This window comes from Phoenix dactylifera, chromosome 5 (genome assembly GCF_051530095.1).
Source record: "Phoenix dactylifera cultivar Ajwa chromosome 5, Ajwa_hap1_PhDact_Kaust_v1.1, whole genome shotgun sequence".
In the NCBI taxonomy this organism is placed as follows: domain Eukaryota; kingdom Viridiplantae; phylum Streptophyta; class Magnoliopsida; order Arecales; family Arecaceae; genus Phoenix; species Phoenix dactylifera.
Window position 1 is genome coordinate 38,135,876 of NC_143194.1, and position 19,281 is coordinate 38,155,156.

General features: G+C 42.4%; 2 protein-coding genes and 1 long non-coding RNA gene across 3 annotated transcripts; all 3 read right to left on the reverse strand.

Annotated features, from left to right (window-relative positions):
• Nucleotides 1-369: 369 nt before the first annotated feature.
• LOC149753574 (uncharacterized) lies at nt 370-2,981 on the reverse strand. Its single transcript, XR_016413390.1, has 3 exons — nt 2,844-2,981; nt 1,350-2,377; nt 370-1,200 (listed from the first exon to the last, which is right to left on the reverse strand). It is a non-coding gene; the product is annotated as an uncharacterized LOC149753574 (long non-coding RNA).
• Nucleotides 2,982-7,158: 4,177 nt separating this feature from the next.
• Nucleotides 7,159-13,739, reverse strand: LOC103709756 (putative choline kinase 2). Its single transcript, XM_008795253.6, has 8 exons — nt 13,574-13,739; nt 12,931-13,442; nt 11,000-11,121; nt 10,719-10,914; nt 8,662-8,779; nt 8,523-8,570; nt 7,662-7,762; nt 7,159-7,566 (listed from the first exon to the last, which is right to left on the reverse strand). The coding sequence occupies exons 2-8, from the start codon at nt 13,288-13,290 to the stop codon at nt 7,480-7,482; spliced, it is 1,032 nt and encodes a 343-aa protein (XP_008793475.4). The 5' UTR covers nt 13,291-13,442; nt 13,574-13,739; the 3' UTR covers nt 7,159-7,479.
• Nucleotides 13,740-17,329: 3,590 nt separating this feature from the next.
• LOC103709755 (glucan endo-1,3-beta-glucosidase 8-like) lies at nt 17,330-18,966 on the reverse strand. Its single transcript, XM_008795252.6, has 2 exons — nt 18,548-18,966; nt 17,330-18,455 (listed from the first exon to the last, which is right to left on the reverse strand). The coding sequence occupies exons 1-2, from the start codon at nt 18,877-18,879 to the stop codon at nt 17,357-17,359; spliced, it is 1,431 nt and encodes a 476-aa protein (XP_008793474.4). The 5' UTR covers nt 18,880-18,966; the 3' UTR covers nt 17,330-17,356.
• Between the last annotated feature and the right edge of the window lie 315 nt (nt 18,967-19,281).

Consider the following 19,281-nt stretch of genomic DNA (forward strand, 5'->3'; position numbering starts at 1 on the left):
GGAACGAGATTGCGCCTGCTAAATTTACTCGCCAAGCTCTGACAGTACGATTTAACGCGCTGCTGCTGGAGTTTAGATTTTACCGACATGGAGGAATATGAGCACTGGAAGCGGTTGCTAAGGGAGATTAACTCCCTCATCTCTGTGAAATCAAGGTTCCATTAGGTGACGCACTGCATGATAGAAGTCATGGGCTCGCAGCCCCAAATACTTCCAAACAAATTCTGACCCAACAACTCAATCTGCTGGTATAACTCATGATGAGAGAACACGCACAACCCTCTGATGCCTCCCCACGTGAAGCAAGCCTCCCCCCTTCACGTGAAGCACACCGTCAGCGGCATTTTTTCTTTTTTGAACGAAAGACAAACAAAAAATAATTTTTTTAAAAAAAAAAGAAAGAAAAAAAGTCTATGATGTCATGAGGATTTCAACGAAAAAAAAAAAAAATGAAAGCTGCGGAGGCCAGAGCTCCGGCTACCCCCGCAGAAGATACAGAGGATCTATGAGCGACGACGACGACCACAAGAAAGCGGAAGAGAGGACGGCAACAGGTTACATGATCGGTAGCTCTGATACTATATGTTGAAAGAAGAAAAAGAGCCAAGAAAAATGTATTTCTACCTTGTCTTTACAATATACATGAGCAACCTTTATATAGACTAAAAGGCTGATAAAATTTAGTGGCCTCAAGATTTGAGGGCGGCGGCGGAGGTTCCCTTCATGGCCTCGGCGCGGCGGAGGACCTGCTCGATTGATGTCGGCATCCATGCGCGCCCGGAGTTCTTTCGTCGTCTTCTTCTTGCTCTAGAGCCTCGTTGGCCCCCTGGAGGCGGCGGTACAGCTTCTCGAGGCCACGGAGGTCGTCCTTCACGGTCTCGACGTCCTCGAAGAACTTGTGCAGGTTGACGCTCTCCTTGCCGGCCTCCCCCATTCCGCCCGTCATGCCGGACTTCCATCTCGTCCAGGTGGACCAGCTGCTTCAGGTCGGTGTGCTTTTTGAAGGAGGCCGTAGAGACGAAGAGGTCGTTCATTTCGAATGCAGATCTGCAATGAAAGCTAAGGTGGAGGCTGGATATGCACTCGCTACAATTTAAGGACTGAAGTTTTTCGTCGTCATCGATGGCATGCTTGGCGTCGTAGTAGTGTAGCAACGCTGCACCCGAGAGCACCACCAGCGTCAGATCCTGGGCATGCATCCTATAATCCACCACACCAAGCTTTGTATTAGAGCCTGGGCCATGCATCCTATCCAGGTTTCTTCTTATTATAAAATGACATGATTTTTGTTTATGGATTTTTGAAGTTGTAATAAAATTTCACGCCTAGCATATTCTCTAAGGTCTTACTCTAGAAAGTGTGCAGCAGTATCTCGTGGCTACCCGGATGACGGGTTTGGGGCGCGACAGAACCTGCGAGTGATTCTCCTTAAGCTCTCCTGCCAGCCTAGAGAAGCTGTAGAGTTCTTTATGGGGGCCCAAAGGGAGACCTCTAGTGAAGGACGTTGCGAGAGATTTCATCTCAGTCCAAGAACAGATCCAATCAAATGGCACTAAAAGCATGAGAATAGCTGATTGCAAGAACGGAGGAAAATTCTCGGTGCGCGAGATGCGGCAAGTTATGAGGAGGAACTGGAGAATCCGTGACATCACTGTGGAATGACCAAAACCGAGAGACAGAAGAACAAGATAGGAGGACGTGGTCAACTATTTCAGGGTGCATCATCGTACGCAGAAAGCGCAGCTACGTACCAAAGTTCCAACGCAGCCGCCAAAGTTCTCTGCCAGAAGTGATTATTGGTTGTGGTGGGCGTGCATCTTTTGTATGTGTTGGTCCAAAAGAATGCGATGCATGCATCTTTGTTTGTGTTGGTCCGTAGTTTGACGAGTCCACCGGTGTTGGAAACAACTCGGGCAATCGGCCATTTAATAATTAATGCAAGGAGTAGAGGATGTCAAAATTCCCATCCGAGCAACGAGGATTGCAAAAAATAGTGAAAAAGAAGTAGATAAGAGAGAGCCCGTAACTCAATACAACAGCAACAGAAACAACGCGGCAGCTTTGAAATTCCCAACTACCATTAGGTACACAGTACGCGTACAACAAAGCGAAAATGGCATCATGATACGACTGCTTATTTAGTTCATATGCCAATTTCAAGGCAGTATACGCGAGGATGGAGCACCCGCTGCCGCCATTACTAGTAGTACACCTGCGATTTTACTCTGCAGCTATGGGACCGGGGGTGCACAACGGTAATAGCTGTTGCACTTGGGAGTATATGAATGGCCACGCCTTGATGGCAGGACAGACCCTGGTGACAGGGCACGATATGCAAAGTGGCGCGCGGCATCCACGGGCGTCTGGCCACCAGTTCCTGCAAGTTATATATATCCGTATTCAGATTTAACCAACAAGCAAGAAATAATTAGGTTTGAAATGTTTTCTTTGCAGCAGAAAAGATTTTTATGATTCCTTACGGGGGGAAACACACTAAAACCTAAGCTTAGCTGATTCTGGCAAGGGTGAGAACATCTAGGGGGTAGGATATATATCTAGCTGACACCGCCTTGGTTTGAGCCTGGGATCTCTTCGAGATCGAGATGGATGCCAACCAGTTGAGCTAAGAAATGTGATGGATTCTGATCATGAGATAGATTCGATAGCATGGCATTAAAGCAAATATAAATGATTTTTTAGCGGCCTTTTAAAGAAAAAAAAAAAACATTCAACTACATGGCCCATGTCTTGGTGCAGTAGGGATCGAGGTCAAGTACAAAAGAGTAAGAAAGAACATGATAGATTAAATTTACTTCTTGGGAGGGAATATAAGTCAGGCTCACTTGGTTTAACAAGCTCCCTAGCAGTCGTCCCCGGTGGAATGAATGAAGTGGAAAGGAGAAGCAGATAGAGTAGGAGGAATGTCTTTGGAAGCATTTTCCTTTTATCTGCTCTATTGCCTCGTTCTCCTGAAATGCGATGATCCTTACTACCAAGCTCAGGCTTTTATAACGAACGAGAGTTGGGGGCAGAACTGGAGCCTCACATTTTCCAATGGTCATGCTTTCTTTCTTATCCTACCCACTCACAATTTTGTCCATTCCTCCTAGAATTTTCTGACTGCCATCTAGTGTTGACTGACTTCTATGTCCTGCCATCTAGCATTGACTGACTTCTACATTCCGCCACCATCGGCCCTTCTTTCGTCATTTACCTCTTCTGGATTCCTTTTGGCTTGGGGAAAATCACTTAGTCTTCGTTTGGAAGAGCTTATGGTCTTCCAAAAGCATTTTTAGATGAAAATAATGATATTTGGTAAAAATTTCGAGAAGCTGTTTTAGCTTTTCCAAAAAATTAAAAACAACTTTTTAGGAGAAGCTCCATTTTGGAGCTTTTCGGAAAAACACTTTTAGACCCAGTCGAAAAGCTATTTTTTGACCAAAATACCTGTGATAAAATATAACAATTACACAAAATGTTCCTTTAATAATTGTTTAGCCAATTTTATCATCTAGATAAAAAATTTGTTATATTATAAAAAATTAATTTATGCTAATAATTATAATATTTTATATCTTTATTATTGTATTATACTATAAATATAATATTGTATTACATTATATCATAATAACATAATATATTGATATGTTATGTTAAATAACTTAATATTATATTAAATTATCATGCTATAGTATATAATATTATACTATAAAATTCATGTAACCACCACCTTCCTTTCTTATGTTTTGTAACTGCTGCCACTTTAATTCCGTCTAAAACAGTTACAAAACATAAGAAAGAAAGGTGCTGGCAGCTGCAAAACTTGAGAGAGGAAAATTGCAAGAAATTCCTGATAATTTAGAAGCTACGAAGTAGTAGTAGAGAACTATCGATAATTGGTTTCGCTAGAAAATCCGCTTCTTATAGCTTTTCAAGATTTAATCAATTTTTCTTTTGAGAGAGAGAGAAGACCACACATTCACCCTATAATTATCTTGGTTTCAGCACTTGAAAACATATCAAATATTGCCTTTGACAGGAGCAGCTACCACGAAGACGTTTATAAGATGCATGCATATGGAGCATTCCTTGCTTATAGAAAAAGTAGGTTATTTATAGAAAGACTGGGTTATTTATTTTAGACAGAATTAAAGTGGTGGCAATTACAAAACATAAGAAATTAAGGAAGGTGATGGCAGTTGCAGAACATGAGTAAGGCTGTTAACGGGCTGAGATACTCGGACTCGGCTCGATAAAAGCTCGGCTCGGGCTCGGCCCGTTAGTCAAATGAGCCCGAGCCCAAGCTCAAAATGAGGCCCGTTTAAATCCGAGTCCGAGCCCGAGCTCGAGGCGAGCAGCTCACGAGCCCAAACGAGCTCATGACGGTGGTAAAGATTCAGGTCGGCCGCATTGCAGATAGCGGAGTTGATGACGGTGGAGACGGCGATGATGTTGTTGGAGATGAGAATGGAGTGGTAGAGATTCGGATAAGCGAGCTCCGGCGGGTCGGGGCCGGGGCGGCGATAAGAGTCCAGGTGGGCGATGCGGTCCTCCATGAGGCGCATGGCGAGGTGGTGGAGGCTTTTGGGGGTAGATCCGGCGGCGATGCGGTTGGTAAGAGCGTCGAGCTTCTTGGCGAGAGTGGAGCTGCTCCTAGACCGTGAAGATGGTGTCACGCAGCTTCTGGATCTTGAGCTGGGTGTCGAAGGACTCCTTGGATTCGGAGATGAGGGCATGGACGAACTTGATGCAGTCTTTAGCCGCCTTCTCGAGAGGGCGGAGGGAGTCCTTGTCGGAGGGGAGGTCAGAGTCGAGGCGGGCGGTGAGGGAGGAGAGGGAGGCGGTGAGGTCTTTGAATGTGTAGAGCTGGCGGGAGTTATCGAGCTTGAGGTGGCGTAGGCATGGACGAGGGCGGAGTGGTCGGCCGCCTAGCGGAGGAGGAGGTGGAGGCGAGTGCGGAGGGGGTCGGACTTGAGGGCCAGGAAGGTGCGGCCGAGGTAGGGCCGGAGGGCGTCGCCAGCGACAGAAGGGTCGCCCGCGATGGAGGTGGCAACGGGGAAGGAGGGGTTGGTGGAGAGCAGCACCGAGAGGGCCGCCAGAAAGAGCAGGGTGAACATCCCCGACACGAACACCCGGTAGCTTATTATCGAGCCTGAGCCAGAGTCTGAGCTCGGGCTCGGGCTTGAGCTCGTAATTGAAACGAGCTTTATAAGCTCAAGCTTGAGCCTTTACTTTGCCAAGCAAGTCCGAGCTCGAGCCCAATACTAAGCTCGATACCGAGCCCGAGCCCGAGCTTCTGTAAAACGAGCCGAGCCCAAGCCTCCAGGCTCAGGCTCAGGCTCAGCTCGTCTCGTTAACAGGCCTAAACATAAGAAAAGAAAATAGCAAAAATTGCCTGACAATTTAGAAGGGCTGCTCACATCCACAGCATGAAGCAATATTCTCTTGCTGGCTACCCATGTCAAGAAAATACAGCCAAGTACTCCCATTTTACCTGTCCACTGTACTGAAAAAGAAGTTGCTCACTCTGAGCTGTGACCATTATAAATAGTCCTTGCATAGTCTAAACCAATCTCAGGCAACATCAGCTGAATCATCTCTCTTCGTAGGCTCATAAAAAATCGGAGGCAGCTTACTTCTAACGGTTGGGATAATGAGTATTTTCTCCCTCATTTCGATATTGATTAAAAGAATTAACAATGGCGTGTTTTAATGGCTTACTTTTGTATGGTTTTGCAGCAAATGCAGCTTCAATGCTCCTGTATGCAGCACCCATGTACTCAGTTGTATCACACATTCCTAAAAAAATAACATTTTAATACTGTTTCTAAAAACCTTTAATGTTCTACTTTCAGACTAACTTTCATTTTCAGACTAACTTTTAAGAGGGTGATAAGGCAGAGGAGCAGAGAAGAGGTTTCATGTCCCATACAGCGTTGCATTACTGAATTGCCTTTTATATACCTGATATGGTCTACCGATAATAAGCCAAAGATGGGAGAACCTTCCTGTTATCACCATCAATGGCTTAGGGATACTATTAGGTGGCGGGCGCAGAGAGCGGCATGCATGAGAGACAGGGATGTCGGGGGGCAACCGCAGCCGAGTTTAATCAGGACAGGCCAACTCAGAATCTCTCACGAGGGAAAGGAAAGGAAGGGGGTTCATTGGTCTAGTAGAAGACCAGCTCTGACTTCATTCATTCCTGTGCGATCCAACTGTTGTTTCATGCTAAGGAAAGTGAATCCTTCTTTGGAACCCGTCGAGTATTATGGGCGCTGAGCTTGCCTAGATTCCTGAAAAATCCTCACTCTGACTTGGCCAAATGCACCATCTCGCATAAAACCAAAATGCCATCTGAAATCAGTTAGGGTTTCCGGGGAGAGGGAGATGCTGCACACAGGACTCATCAGAATGATTGATGTTAAATAACAACCATAAAAGTGACAGCTGACACTATCTTCCTTCATGGGCATGGAATCCCAATTCGTTCCTGGATATATGGAGCCAAGAATTGCATTTATATCAGTTGAGATTAATCCCAACCATCAATGCCTTCACAGCCATTTTGAAGGCCCATTGCACGCACCACAAAACCATTTGACCAATATTTCTCAGGCAAAGGCAGCTAATTGCAAATAGCAAGGTGATTGAACCCGTAGCCATGGTCCACCAAAGTTGATATTGCACATTAAATTGATATTGCCTCGCTGTCAAATGAGACAAACCATAATTATCCAACCTTCTAAACCCCACCCATCCCATCCCATATCAGCACACAAACTCTTTCCCACCCATCCCATATCGGTGGATATGCTTTCCTTTCATCTATACCGAGATGGCGCTGGAATGACGTACCTACACATGAGACGGCGAGCCCAGTAGGGTAAGCCCACGGATCGGAAAAGACACGCGAAACCTACGACCCGTATCGAACATTCCCTGATAGAAGAGGGGCCCAGTAGTAGGGCTGCTATACGGGTGGGCTGGTCCCTCCCCCTCCCCTCCTATTTTTGACCAAAAAAAAAAAAGAGAGAATCTTAATACGTATTTTTGTCTCTCTTTACTTTCAATTCCTTGATTGACTTGGAGCCAAAAGCAAAGAAGAAAAGAAATGAAAGGACAAAAACAAAAGATGCTCAAGCACACACGATGCCCTTGTTAAATGGGAAGCTAATACTACTACTAAATATTGAACAACAAAACATTACAAAATGCTTTCATTAAAGCATATTTCTTTTTTTTTTATGAATGCTAACGACCAACGTGAAATTTTTCTCGTATTAACTGTAATCCTAAAACCAAAACAAAAACACCAGGGGCTGCCTTCGGTTTATTGAACATAGCTGTATTATTTTGCAACACTCAAAAAATCTAATTTCAGTATTGAAGAACCCATGCCATGTATTCATAGTGGCTTCTAACGCTGACAAGTAAGTACAAAGGCACGTAAACCATTCAATTCACCCACCCAGCTCCCTATGTGGCAGACTTCCTCAACCAGTACTGCTGAAACCTCTGCTTTGCATACTCCATGTAATTGAAGTCAATATCATTGACATGTTCCTGCAGACAAATGGATAAATGAATTGAAAAGGTTGAAACCAACTTCCAAGCAACAAGAGCCCGACCGAACAAGAAAACAAACCGAAGTGCCTTACTGATATTATTCCCCATAGGCCCCAAACAAGATGACTTGCAAGAGTATACTTCTCAATAAGCTCCAGTAAATTGTCAATTTCCACGAGATTGCCTGTTTCACCTATAGATAAAATAACATCGAAAATTTTAAAAAGGAGAAGGGGTGTGGGGAGCAGAAATAAAATTGAGATTGGTAGTTCCAAAAATTTTGAATAACCACCTTGGGGAACAGAAATAAAATTCAAATCTGATAGTGCCGAAAATTTTGACTAACAACCTCTAGCATCTGTATCTTGAAAAATGACCCAGCATTACACATATTAAGATGATTAAATTGCTTCCAGGACAAGAAGAGTTTTTATTTGTCTTTCTTATTGAAAGATGATCTAAATTCACATTGATGCTATCAAACTATTAATGTGGTCCAATATATCTCATTGTATGTGCAATCCTATGGCGACCACATAATCTGATAAACTCCTGACGGTCATCATGCTTAATGCTTCCTACTTGATATACAATTGAAAAACTGTAACTCATCAATCTACCAGGTTTAGTGAGCTATAGCGACACACGAACACATTAAAAAAGGCAAGAAATTTATAGTTTCCTAACTCATTATCTCGATGTCAAAATAACCACTTAGTTCTGTAATTCAACCTTCATAGTGTGGAAAAGAAGTAGAATCTGTATGAAACTTACACCTATCAGTTCTAATATCATGTATGCATTTACACCACTGCACTTATAGATGCACGTATGGAATGTCTAAGACTGCTTAAGATCGTGATAAGTTATTTCAATCTGTTGTTGAGGTACAAGTTGAACCAAAAAGATCAGTTCTCTTTATGTGTTTTTTATGCAGCCTTTGAACAGATTACCTGACGAACTCAGATATGCCTGCACAAATCTCTTGCGCTCCTCATAATCTGCTTCCAAAAAGATCAGAAACAGAGCATTAACACCAGCATAGGAGTGTCCATTTCAATGTCAGCAAACTGAAAACCAAGAATAACAAACCTGGGTATTTATTGAAATCCAAAATGTGAGGAGTCTCTGTATGGTAATCAGCAGCCATCTCACAAAAGTGATTGGCAAGATCATATGCAATGGGGTTGAAACTTGCATACTCATAGTCCTAGAAATTGTAAAAATAAAGAATAATGAGAAGTGGACACCATGGACATCCTACATAATTTCATATATTTCTGCATTCAGTCTGGTGTTGAGAGGTCGAGAAAAAAAATTAAAACAGAATGCTGGCTATGCCAGAGATTGGCTCCGATTATATCATTGATGCATCAAGAAGCAGGCTTAAAATTGATCAATAAATTAAAGAATAAGAGATATGATTTATATCTCCATCCAGAAGTCACAGAAATGTCTTAGTGCATAACTAAAAAGATAAGTAAACACCAGAGTATGGATATGCAGAGTGTCTGGATATACAACTCTACAACAACAGGCATGATGTTACAATCGCTAGAACAACATATAATCATTTGACATGCCAAGTCATACCATTCCACGAGCAGACCTTAGCTGACCACTTCTATTTAGTGGAGCATACCCGCTCTAGAAACTAAAGAGGCAGTCAGGACATCCTTGCACCTGTTTCTTAAGCATTTCCCTATTTTTCTTTTATGATGTGACAGACCAATTTCCCCTTACCCACACCCACACCCACCTCCACACCTGCTCCTGTTTCCAGCAACTAAAGAGATAGAACACTCGAGGCATTCCTCAGCATAAATAACTAGCAATTGCTAGAACACAGCCCCCCAACCCCAACCCACAAAAAAAAAGGATGATTATCATTGGCACGAATGGAACACCATTTGCAAAGTTCAATCACTTTGCTTCTAACGCAGATCAAAGAGTGCTGAAATTTTCATTCATTCATATTCTCACACAACACGCATACAGGAAACTACCAATACATTACCTATGCAGATAAGTTTTCACATAAAGAATGACAGTTAACAAAGTAACCGTTTACATTCTCAGACAACATATAATACAAGACAGCTCCATTATATGCTTACCTATGGCCATGCACCAAAATTTACTCCAAAAAATTGACTGTTGGGACAATGTGATTCAAATATGACTTCTCAAGATACCATATTTGGCCCTATTAAGAGATAAACTTCTCACCAACTAAAGATTAACGTGATTAATCTATGTAATTAGGAATCTCAAGTTGTTAACTGTACTATTCTCTAAAAAGCAAACAAATTAAAATGGAAAAAAAAAAAGATTTGACTCGTCATTGGTAGTGTAGTACTTAGTTTGGGAGCATACACCACAAGAGTAGGGCCAATACCCACCATATTTTTCATGGCTTAAAACCATGACTTGCCATACCAAACCGTAATACCTTGTATCGGACAATACCAAACCGTACTGGTAGTGAACCAATACTAAGTATGGGAAGCGTACAAAGTGTTCGTACCACGAACCGACTGCACAGACACTATACCAAAATGGTACTAGTATAGGCACCAGAAGTAGTACTATGAACCTTTCTTAAAACATTCACAGCTAATATCAGAACTTCCTGCATATCTTATGGAGTCATTAATTGTGCCATTCTCTACAAAGCAAACCATTTTACTCCTTATGATATCTTTGAACTTTTGAAGTTATGGTATGAAATGAAATATACTGAAATCCTAAGATCTAATGTTCCTTGGCCCGCATCACTCTCCCTAAAGTTGATAGGGAAAAAGAACAAATTGAAAAGGACAAGAAAAAGACTCATCATTGGCAATGCAGTGCTTAGTTTATGCTTTTCATGGCTTAAGATCTCACAGCTACTATCAGAACTTCATGACCAAGCTGCAGCAACAATTCCATATGAGATGGAATCCTCCCTGGAGAAAAACAATTTGGTTGGGAAACCAAATTTAAAACAATACAAGATAGGACTCCTAAAGGAACTAGCACTCTAACCATTCAACCAAAACTATAACGTTTTCCATCTCACTTAGCAGAAACGGAAGTTTGAAAAGTTAACTTTTAAGAAATTGACTAAAAGAGCCCGTAGATTAAGTGTATTAGAGAAAGCAACTTACTATTATAGTTACTTGTCTGGTCTCCTCGTCAACCATGATATTCCCATACTGGAGATCATTATGACAGAATCCTATTCTCTGATCTTTCCCAGAGAAAAAACTTTCTAAAGCAGCTATCTCCTCCGCTAGGGTATCCAAGCGAAATTCTTTAGATTCTTCAGGTAAGCACAAATTTCGAGCTGTTTTCAGCCATTTTCTGAGATAAAGAGAGATAATATAAGCTATCAGGCACATCACTGATCAAAGTTACGCCCAAAGTTTGATAGATAATTAAAATATACCTCAATCTTTCCCATAAGAATACATTCCTTGGACTGGGCATGTCAAGGTCATGAAACTCCTTTAATTTTGATGCTACAAGAGCAGACATTTCTGGGTCCCGCAGATCAGCTGCAGAAAGTGTCTAAAATAGCAAAAGCAGCATGACCAATTCAGAACATTGATACACAAACTGTGAAAATTTAACAAGTAATGCCACCATTGCTGTTTAAAGATTACCATGAGTAGATTACACAAGAAAAACCACAGAGCTTTCCATGCATAAGTAACTAATAAAATCATGGGATGACCAGGTGATTTAGGAGCTCTTAAGCAGCAATTACAACTTGATGAAATCAAACAGCATTCACGTACCAACATCACAGCACGTATCTTAGCAAATGTTTGGTTCATTCTTCATGCAACCGAGAATGATCATGAGGAAGTCAGATCATCTGGCAAAAGGGGAAAAAATCATCTTACCGGACAGCCACAGCCATTTAGATGAGGACATAAAGTGTATACTTCAGATAGATAATCCAGGTATGGAGTCAAGCGACCCCAATCAAAACCTAAGAACCATAACTACATCATTTTCCATCTTTGCATAACAGCAACGAAGAAGCTGACCTGTAGCAAATAACACTCCCACAATTATCTCTCTCCATCCTTGATGCTTGTCACCCAACTGATGTTAAACTTCAATTAAAAAAATCCTGTATGAAACCTGTGTGGATGATAGTGGTATGGCTAACAAGAAGCCATGAGATTATTTTCATTGCATCTTTCTAAAATCTATTGCCAAAAGATTTTTCAAAGAAATGGAGGACTTGACATCAGAGTAAGAAATATCTTGCTCCCATCATCACTGTCTCACTGGCACCTTCATTATGAAGATGATTCCAAGAACACCATTTATCTGGTTTTGAGAGGAAACACTTTTTCAGAACACATTCTAAGTGGGACCAGAGGCACCATTGTCCTAACAAGCACGATCTGAACAAAAGCCACGAGGCATGATGCTACATGAATCCAAATTCACAAGCCAGGGGAAATGTAAGGAGTAACTTGTAAGTCCAGGTATGTTGCTACCTAAGCAACCTAGATACCGTGGGCTGTCATAATCCTCTTCTGTTTTAAAGTAAGCACCATTTAATCTTTAAAAAATTAAAGCACTTAAGCTGAGGTCGATCCTACAGACCCTAAGGTTGTCTATTCAATAAAAGATGAATGCACCTGATTCCAGCTCTCTTCATATATGAAGGTATATTCCACCTTTAGATGTAAATTTACCAGGACTTCTCTCTACTCACAGTTGTAAACAAGGTTTCTGACTATTTGGTGCTAGGCTACCATTATTCACTTACAGTTTAGCATGTGCTGAGGTCCTAAAGAATGCCTTTTCACATGTTAGAATCTTATGCGGATAAACTACCGGCAACAACAGCAACAGTAACAGCATAAATCATAAAGTAGCAAAGCATAAAGCTTCTTGACCCCACAAGCACTTTTGGACTAAATAGTAAGCGAATAAAAGACCTAGTCTTCCCACACAAAGAGCCCAAAATACACACCATATGCATCCATCCTTCTCCATATCAAATCTCAAGTATATGTTAGTGACAGCACACCGATCTTAATAAGGAAAATAATAAATATCAAAAGATCCGGCTTGGGGGGGAAGAAAGAAAGAAGGAAGAAAGAAAATTTCAGCTTGAAAACATTCATGAATTCAAATCGTTCTCATCAACCATGGAAGAAAATGGAAAAAAAAACAATTACAATGATAAAACAAATAACAAATTCTACATACCTCATCTAGTAATATGTTAAAACAACTAATAGCAAACAGAGCAATCAAAGAATCGGCACGCACCTAGAAATTAAAAGATTAACTAAACAAAAAAGAAAGAAAGAAAGAAAGAAAGAAAATTTCTTGCGAAATTGGGCATACCCTGGCGTTGATGAACTCCTCGACCCGGCCATTGGGAAACCGCCCAAGAAGGCGCGGCCCCTGCCCGTGCCTAGACATGCACTCGAACGTCCGGATCTCGTCCTCTCGGTCGAAGAAGACATCCACCCCGTCGCCGTAGATCCGGACGAGCACCTTCCGAGAGACGCCGTCCTTCCCCATGGTTGGCCAGTTGATCTGGTAGACCTGGTTGGTCATCGCCCCCTTGAGGTGCACCACCTCCAAGGCCTTGGAGTCGGCCACGTCGCTCCATTCCGACGCCAATCTGTCAAGAATCCTCATCGCCTCCTTGGGGATCCTCTCCACGGCGTCATTTGCGCTGCCCACCTCGAGCGCCACCATTTTTTCTCGGATCAGAATGGATCAAGAGAAAAGAAGAAGAAGAAGAAGAAACAGATAAAACCCAGGAACGGCTTCTTCTTTCCTTTTTTTTTGCTGAAACTTCTTCTTCTTCTTCTTCTTCTTCTTCTTTCCTTTCGCTGGAAACCCTAGCCCTGGGAAGAAGAGAAAAAAGAACGGGAGAGAGACGAATGAGGGAAAGGAGGAAGCATAGAGACCTATAAATAGATGCCGGTGGAAACGGCGTCGATAACGGCCAAGAAAGACAAAAATAGAAAAAACGGACGAGTGGGATGGAGACGCGTGTTCGGTCGACGCCGCGGTGGGCAGTCGGAGGCGTGGAGCTGGGAGGCGTTGCAGCGAGCGAAGCGCGTCGCAGCTGCGCTTCCTATTTGGTATCGCAACGGCGGCGGGAACAGTGTTTTTCCCACTGGGTGCGGCCTCTCGGTGCTACGCGTTTCCTGTGCGGACTCCGCCGCAACCAAGTACTAATTCTTGGGTGGATCGTGTCCCCATGCAACTGAAGGGGAAACTATTCTACATGGATTCATTTCATTTTAAAGTAAAATTATCAGATGAATTCATTTTATCCTAAGAATTCGGAAGGAATGTGTCTTGTTATCCACAACATTTTTAAAATTGGATAGGACATCAAACTAGCAAACTGGTTCCCGAGTTAGCTGATCCAGTCGGTAATATCGGCAAGATGTCATCATGGCATCACAATTATATTTTTATTTTAAAAAATAATAAAAAAGGAAAACTGTATCCCTAATTCAATTAGTAATCCTCTCTGATCCAATTCCTAGCAAGATAAATTAGTACAATATTATTTCTCTAGTTATAAATGAGAATTTGTATCTCAGTGATTAATCAAAACTTAATGTATGATGCTCACCCACCCCCCGCCCCAAAAAAAAAAGAAAAGGCTGGGTCGACATACGAGATGCCTCTTCTTTGTTTAAGATATAAAGAATTCAAAAATTTTTTCTTCCCCAACCAGCTTCCAAGTTAGACATAAAACATAATACGCCTCCAAATTGGCTACTTCTTTCCAAGAGGACTAGCCAATCAAACCATACTACAGCTCCAATATGTGGTGGATTAAGAGTGATTACTGGGCGGGCCCAACGCCATACCACCGAGCTTACTATCGAGAACTTTCTACAATTGCTTGTATTTTTATTGGGGAACCTAGTGATTATCGCAATCCCACCGATATGATAGACAGGATATCATTCGCTTACAAAGCATTCACGTCCGATATCCAGGCCATACTCAAACCAATCACTTTTGGTCGACCCACGTACCCACATTTTCTAGTGGCAAGTAAACTTTTCCACCCAATATACACCAAAAAAAAGAGGTAAAAAAAAAAAGAGAGATCACTCTTACAACTTGAGAGAGTGCCTCCTTCTATTCCTTGATAACTTTATTGACTTAGGCATCAGATAGTCTCTGTTGTATACATTCCGGCTAGTGGACTTCTATCCTTTGCTGGATACATTCCAATCAATGGACTTCTTTGCTCTGTGCTGTTTCAGGTTGGAGGTGCTGCTATCTGACGAGGATCTTATTCGCAACGATAGAGCACTATTCGCCTTCCTCAAATCTGACAAAAACAGCCGACCACTGAGCTCTCCAATGTCGTCACGCCTTTCGCCATGATGCCTGAGGCCAGTCAATTCTCAACAGCAACAAAACATAAAAGCTAACATAGAAACAATGATAACACAAAGACCATAACTATGAAACCAAAAGCATTCAAATCTGTTGCATTTTTCTAAATTATTACTAGAATTTAGTGATTATAAATCCAGAAGAAAAAACTAGCAATCTAGGCATAGTATCTTTTGTCCCGACCAAATAAGCCAAAAACCACAACAAAGATCAGATTTTCAGAGTAGATTACAAATAATAAATCCAAAAGAAGAAAGAAATTCGCAATCACTATCTGACGAAGAATGTCGGGAGAACTATAGACCCGGGACTGGAGATCGTGGACGAAAGGGGCAATCATGGGGTCCTTGGAGTTGGGGATCAACACCTTGATGGCTGTGATGACGTCCTTGATGTGCTCCTGATCATGGACCACATTAGCCCTATCCCTCGTTAAAATCGTCGACATATGGGATCGTGGGGGATCCACACAAATTTGAAATCTGAAGTTTTTCATCAATGCGCTGAAGACGTGCATGTTGCACCACAGCACCAATGACCATCCACATATGGTCATCATATTCATCAACAGCATCAAAGAGAAGACAATAGGAGAGAGAGGGCCATCGGAGACCAGAGAATAAAGGGAGAGCCTCGGATGCTTAAGTTCTAGCTAGAGAAGAAGAAAAAAAAAATCTATTTCATCCGCAGCTATTTTTGAGTTGATTTTTTCAAAAAAAAGTCCAAACTAGATCGAACCAACTGGTATGACTTGTTTATCCCGTTCTCCTGGGTTCGATCGAATTTTGACCTTCTTTAAATGATCTTTTGAACCTGAACAGATAGGCGACTGGTTTCCAATTGGTTTTAAAAACATTTATTATCTACAACGAAATTTAGAGATATCTATCATCCTCATTTTCAATTATATTGAATTTTGAGTGCTTATGGTTTTCATGTTATTCCAGTGTATGAATTTATAAATCTAGGGTTTTGATTTTCTTAAAATTCTCATTTTTCTAGTGAACCCATGGAATCAGTTATTCAGTACAATCAAGGAAAAATAAGGCATCATTTTAACTAGATAAAGATCATGTCATAAGAATACTCTCTCCAACTGATGCTTTTTAAGTTAAAAATAAATTGCATTCAAAGAATCATTGATTCCAAGAAATGCACATGGCCACCAAATATTTTACATTTGCAATATTCGTGTGCTGTGCTATGATCAGGAAAGAAATTTTATTAGCCTTGCAATTTATACATACGTGCACGCAATATATATATATATATATATAAACCTTGAACAAAAAAGCCACTTAACTATTGCTTTGCAAGATTATTTTTCAAATAACACACATTAAGGGTTTTTCAAATGCTCTAGTCTCGAGTCTAGGCATGAGATGCTCACTAACATTTGCCATTCTTCATAGTAAATAGTTTCATTCCATCTAGATCTCCCCATGATTATATATAGATATATAGATGACTTGATGTCGACCCTTCTCCTTTCAAGGGTTGAAAAGATTTAGAAGTTTTTAAATAAACAAACCTCGCAAAAAACATGGCAACGCCAACCTAGAAAAGAAAATAAGAATGAAGTTAACTTGGTATCAGATTTTGGTTGCAATCTATTTTGCAACTTCTCGTGAATCTCAAAAACTCTATAGGTCATGGTGTAGGTTTCTCTCTCTGTTTGGGATTTGTATTGGGCCATGCAGTTCAAGGTTAATGAGATTTATAGTAGTCCACATGAACCATCCCAAAATTGTGAAGCATTCGCATGTTCGCATGAACGTACAAACTATGCCATGTCCTGAAATACCTACTTATGAGATAGCCTTTCATTTAGCATGTGACCCTCACTCCTTAATGTAATTCAAGTGCTTTTCGTCATTTTTTGGTATTGTTAGTTTAATGTGTTAGCATATTTTTAAGGAGTAACTAGCAAGTGTAATGTATGTAACTTATTTAAGATAAAAGAATGGATGGTTGAAAATACTTCGTATTTTCAATCATCTTTTTGGTCTTTTTCTTCACCCAGGCATTTGAAACTTGAGACTGAGAATGTACGATTGTGCTTGCTAAAAATAGGCTGTGATTATAGAATAGGGGTTGGATCCCTCGCACGTATCCACCATTCGAATTATGCAACGGCTGCTTCAAGAGCCGTGCAGACCACAATCTAATGATATCAGAGCGGATCTGGCTTATAATCTATGTGAACTAGGAGACACTGCAGTACGAACCTATTAGAATTGACCAACCATGATCGATCGTAATATTTATGATTAGATTTATATGAATTTGAATTCATGATAAACTAATATGTATTAGTTGGCCCCAGACATTCACCAAATCTACTGTACAAGCAGCCCCCACCAGTACCCTTCCGAGTGAGTCCTCTCTCTCATAGAAATAATAATACAGCAATCCATGGCAGCATCAGTAATCCCAACTCCGCCGGGCTTCTTCCAGCGGCATTCACAATTTGTATGGGGAACAAGCAGCCATCTCGGGACGCATTCCTGCTGGTGATCTTCGCCAAGCCTTGGAAGTCGCATGCCCTGACGTCCTGGTCCTTCATCTGGAAATACATGTTGAAGGCATACGATACCCTGCCGCTGCGATCCAACTTGCTGCACGGCGATGAGCCCATCAATGCCGTGCAGTCCCCGTTGGAGCACGCAAAATCCATGCTCCGTGGCACTGCCTCCTGATTCCTCGCACTCGGATCGTAGACGCACCACTCATCCGATAGATACTCCACCCCGGATGCGCCTGCCAAGTACTTACCATTTCCCTTGCCCGAGAGGTCCATCGGGAACTTGGGCTTCCCGTCGTACGTGAAGATCCCCCAGTGCCGCTCAAAGTAGCCCGGCTGGATGCTCTTCATGTCCTCGTCGATGAAGGCGAAGAGGTAGACGTCCATCGGCCCGGGCCTCACCGGCGTGCCAGTATTGCTCGCCATCTTCTTCATCAACCCATCGTAGAATCTCTTCGCACCTGCTACGTCCGCATTCTTGCTGCCATCCGTCGGCCAGCCGACTTCGCCGACTATGATCTTCATGCTGGAGATGCCAGCCTTCTTCAAGGCCCACACGAGTGTGTCGAAGTTGGCGTCGAACACGTTGGTGTACTTGGTGCCCTTGTCGTTGATCGACCGGCCGCCGCCATCGAAGAAGGCGAAGTCCGCCGGAAAGTTGGGATTTTCGTAGAGGCTGAGGAAGGGGTAGATGTTGATGACGAAGGGCGAGCCGTTGGAGCTGAGGAACCGCGCGATTTCGACCATGAGATCACGAATATCGGAGCGGAAGTCCCCTGCAGAAGGCACGGAGTTGTCCTCCGGGGAGCTGTAGATGTCGGCATTCATGGGGACGGTGGCCTTGATCTGCTTGCTTCCCATCTCATCCAGGGCCTTCTGAATGTTCTTGAGTGCAGGGAACGTGGCTTTCAAGAACGTGCCATTGTAGCTCTTGAGGAAGGGTTCGTTCCCCACGGCAACATACCTGACCAGAAATGCATGTTTATGTAATATTATTATATAAAAGAAGCTAAGAGATGATGCAAAGATGGCCAACTATAATTTAATTCATCATACTTGATATTGACATCTCGGTAACCTGTGACGTTCTCGTGAACCCAGGCTTTTGCGTTCGAGTAGGTGCCCATCTGCTCGAGCTGATCGTTCGGGATGGCAACCATGACCTCGATCCCTGTGTTGGCCAGGGCGCTCATCACCGACGACTCCGCGTCGAACAGCTTGACCTTCTGGATCCCGTTGTCCTTGAGCATCTGGACGACGATCTTTGGGGGCATCGGGTGCGACGTCTGGGTCCCCCAGTTCACGCCGATGGCTTCCGTGGATGCGGCCGAGGCCACCAGGGCAGCGCACAGGACCCATATCATGGTTCTTCGGCGAGGAGGCTCCATTGGGAGCTGCTGGGAGGAGGAAGATTTGAGAAGAGGTCCCTTGTTGATGATGTTCGATGGAGTCTCTTAACAATGGCGGGAGAGGAAGGTAGGAGGAAACCGTTTTCTGTTGGGGACATGCTTGGCTGCAAGGAAAATCTGAATTGGAAAGTTGTTTTCCTTGAAAAATCTAGTCTTAAATCGTTTGTTTCAACAGAAAGTTGATAATTTTAGCATGTCTTTTCCTACGTCTCCAGAAATACTTTTTCTTTTACATGAAAAAGATTTTGTTTTTTTATTCTTATTTTATTATGTTTATATTTTTCCTGCAACAAAAATTTCCTTTAAAACAGTTGGCGTTTGACACACGAGGGGTGGCGCCCAGCGCCTTGCTCTATAAATGGGCTGCCCAACCAGCGACGG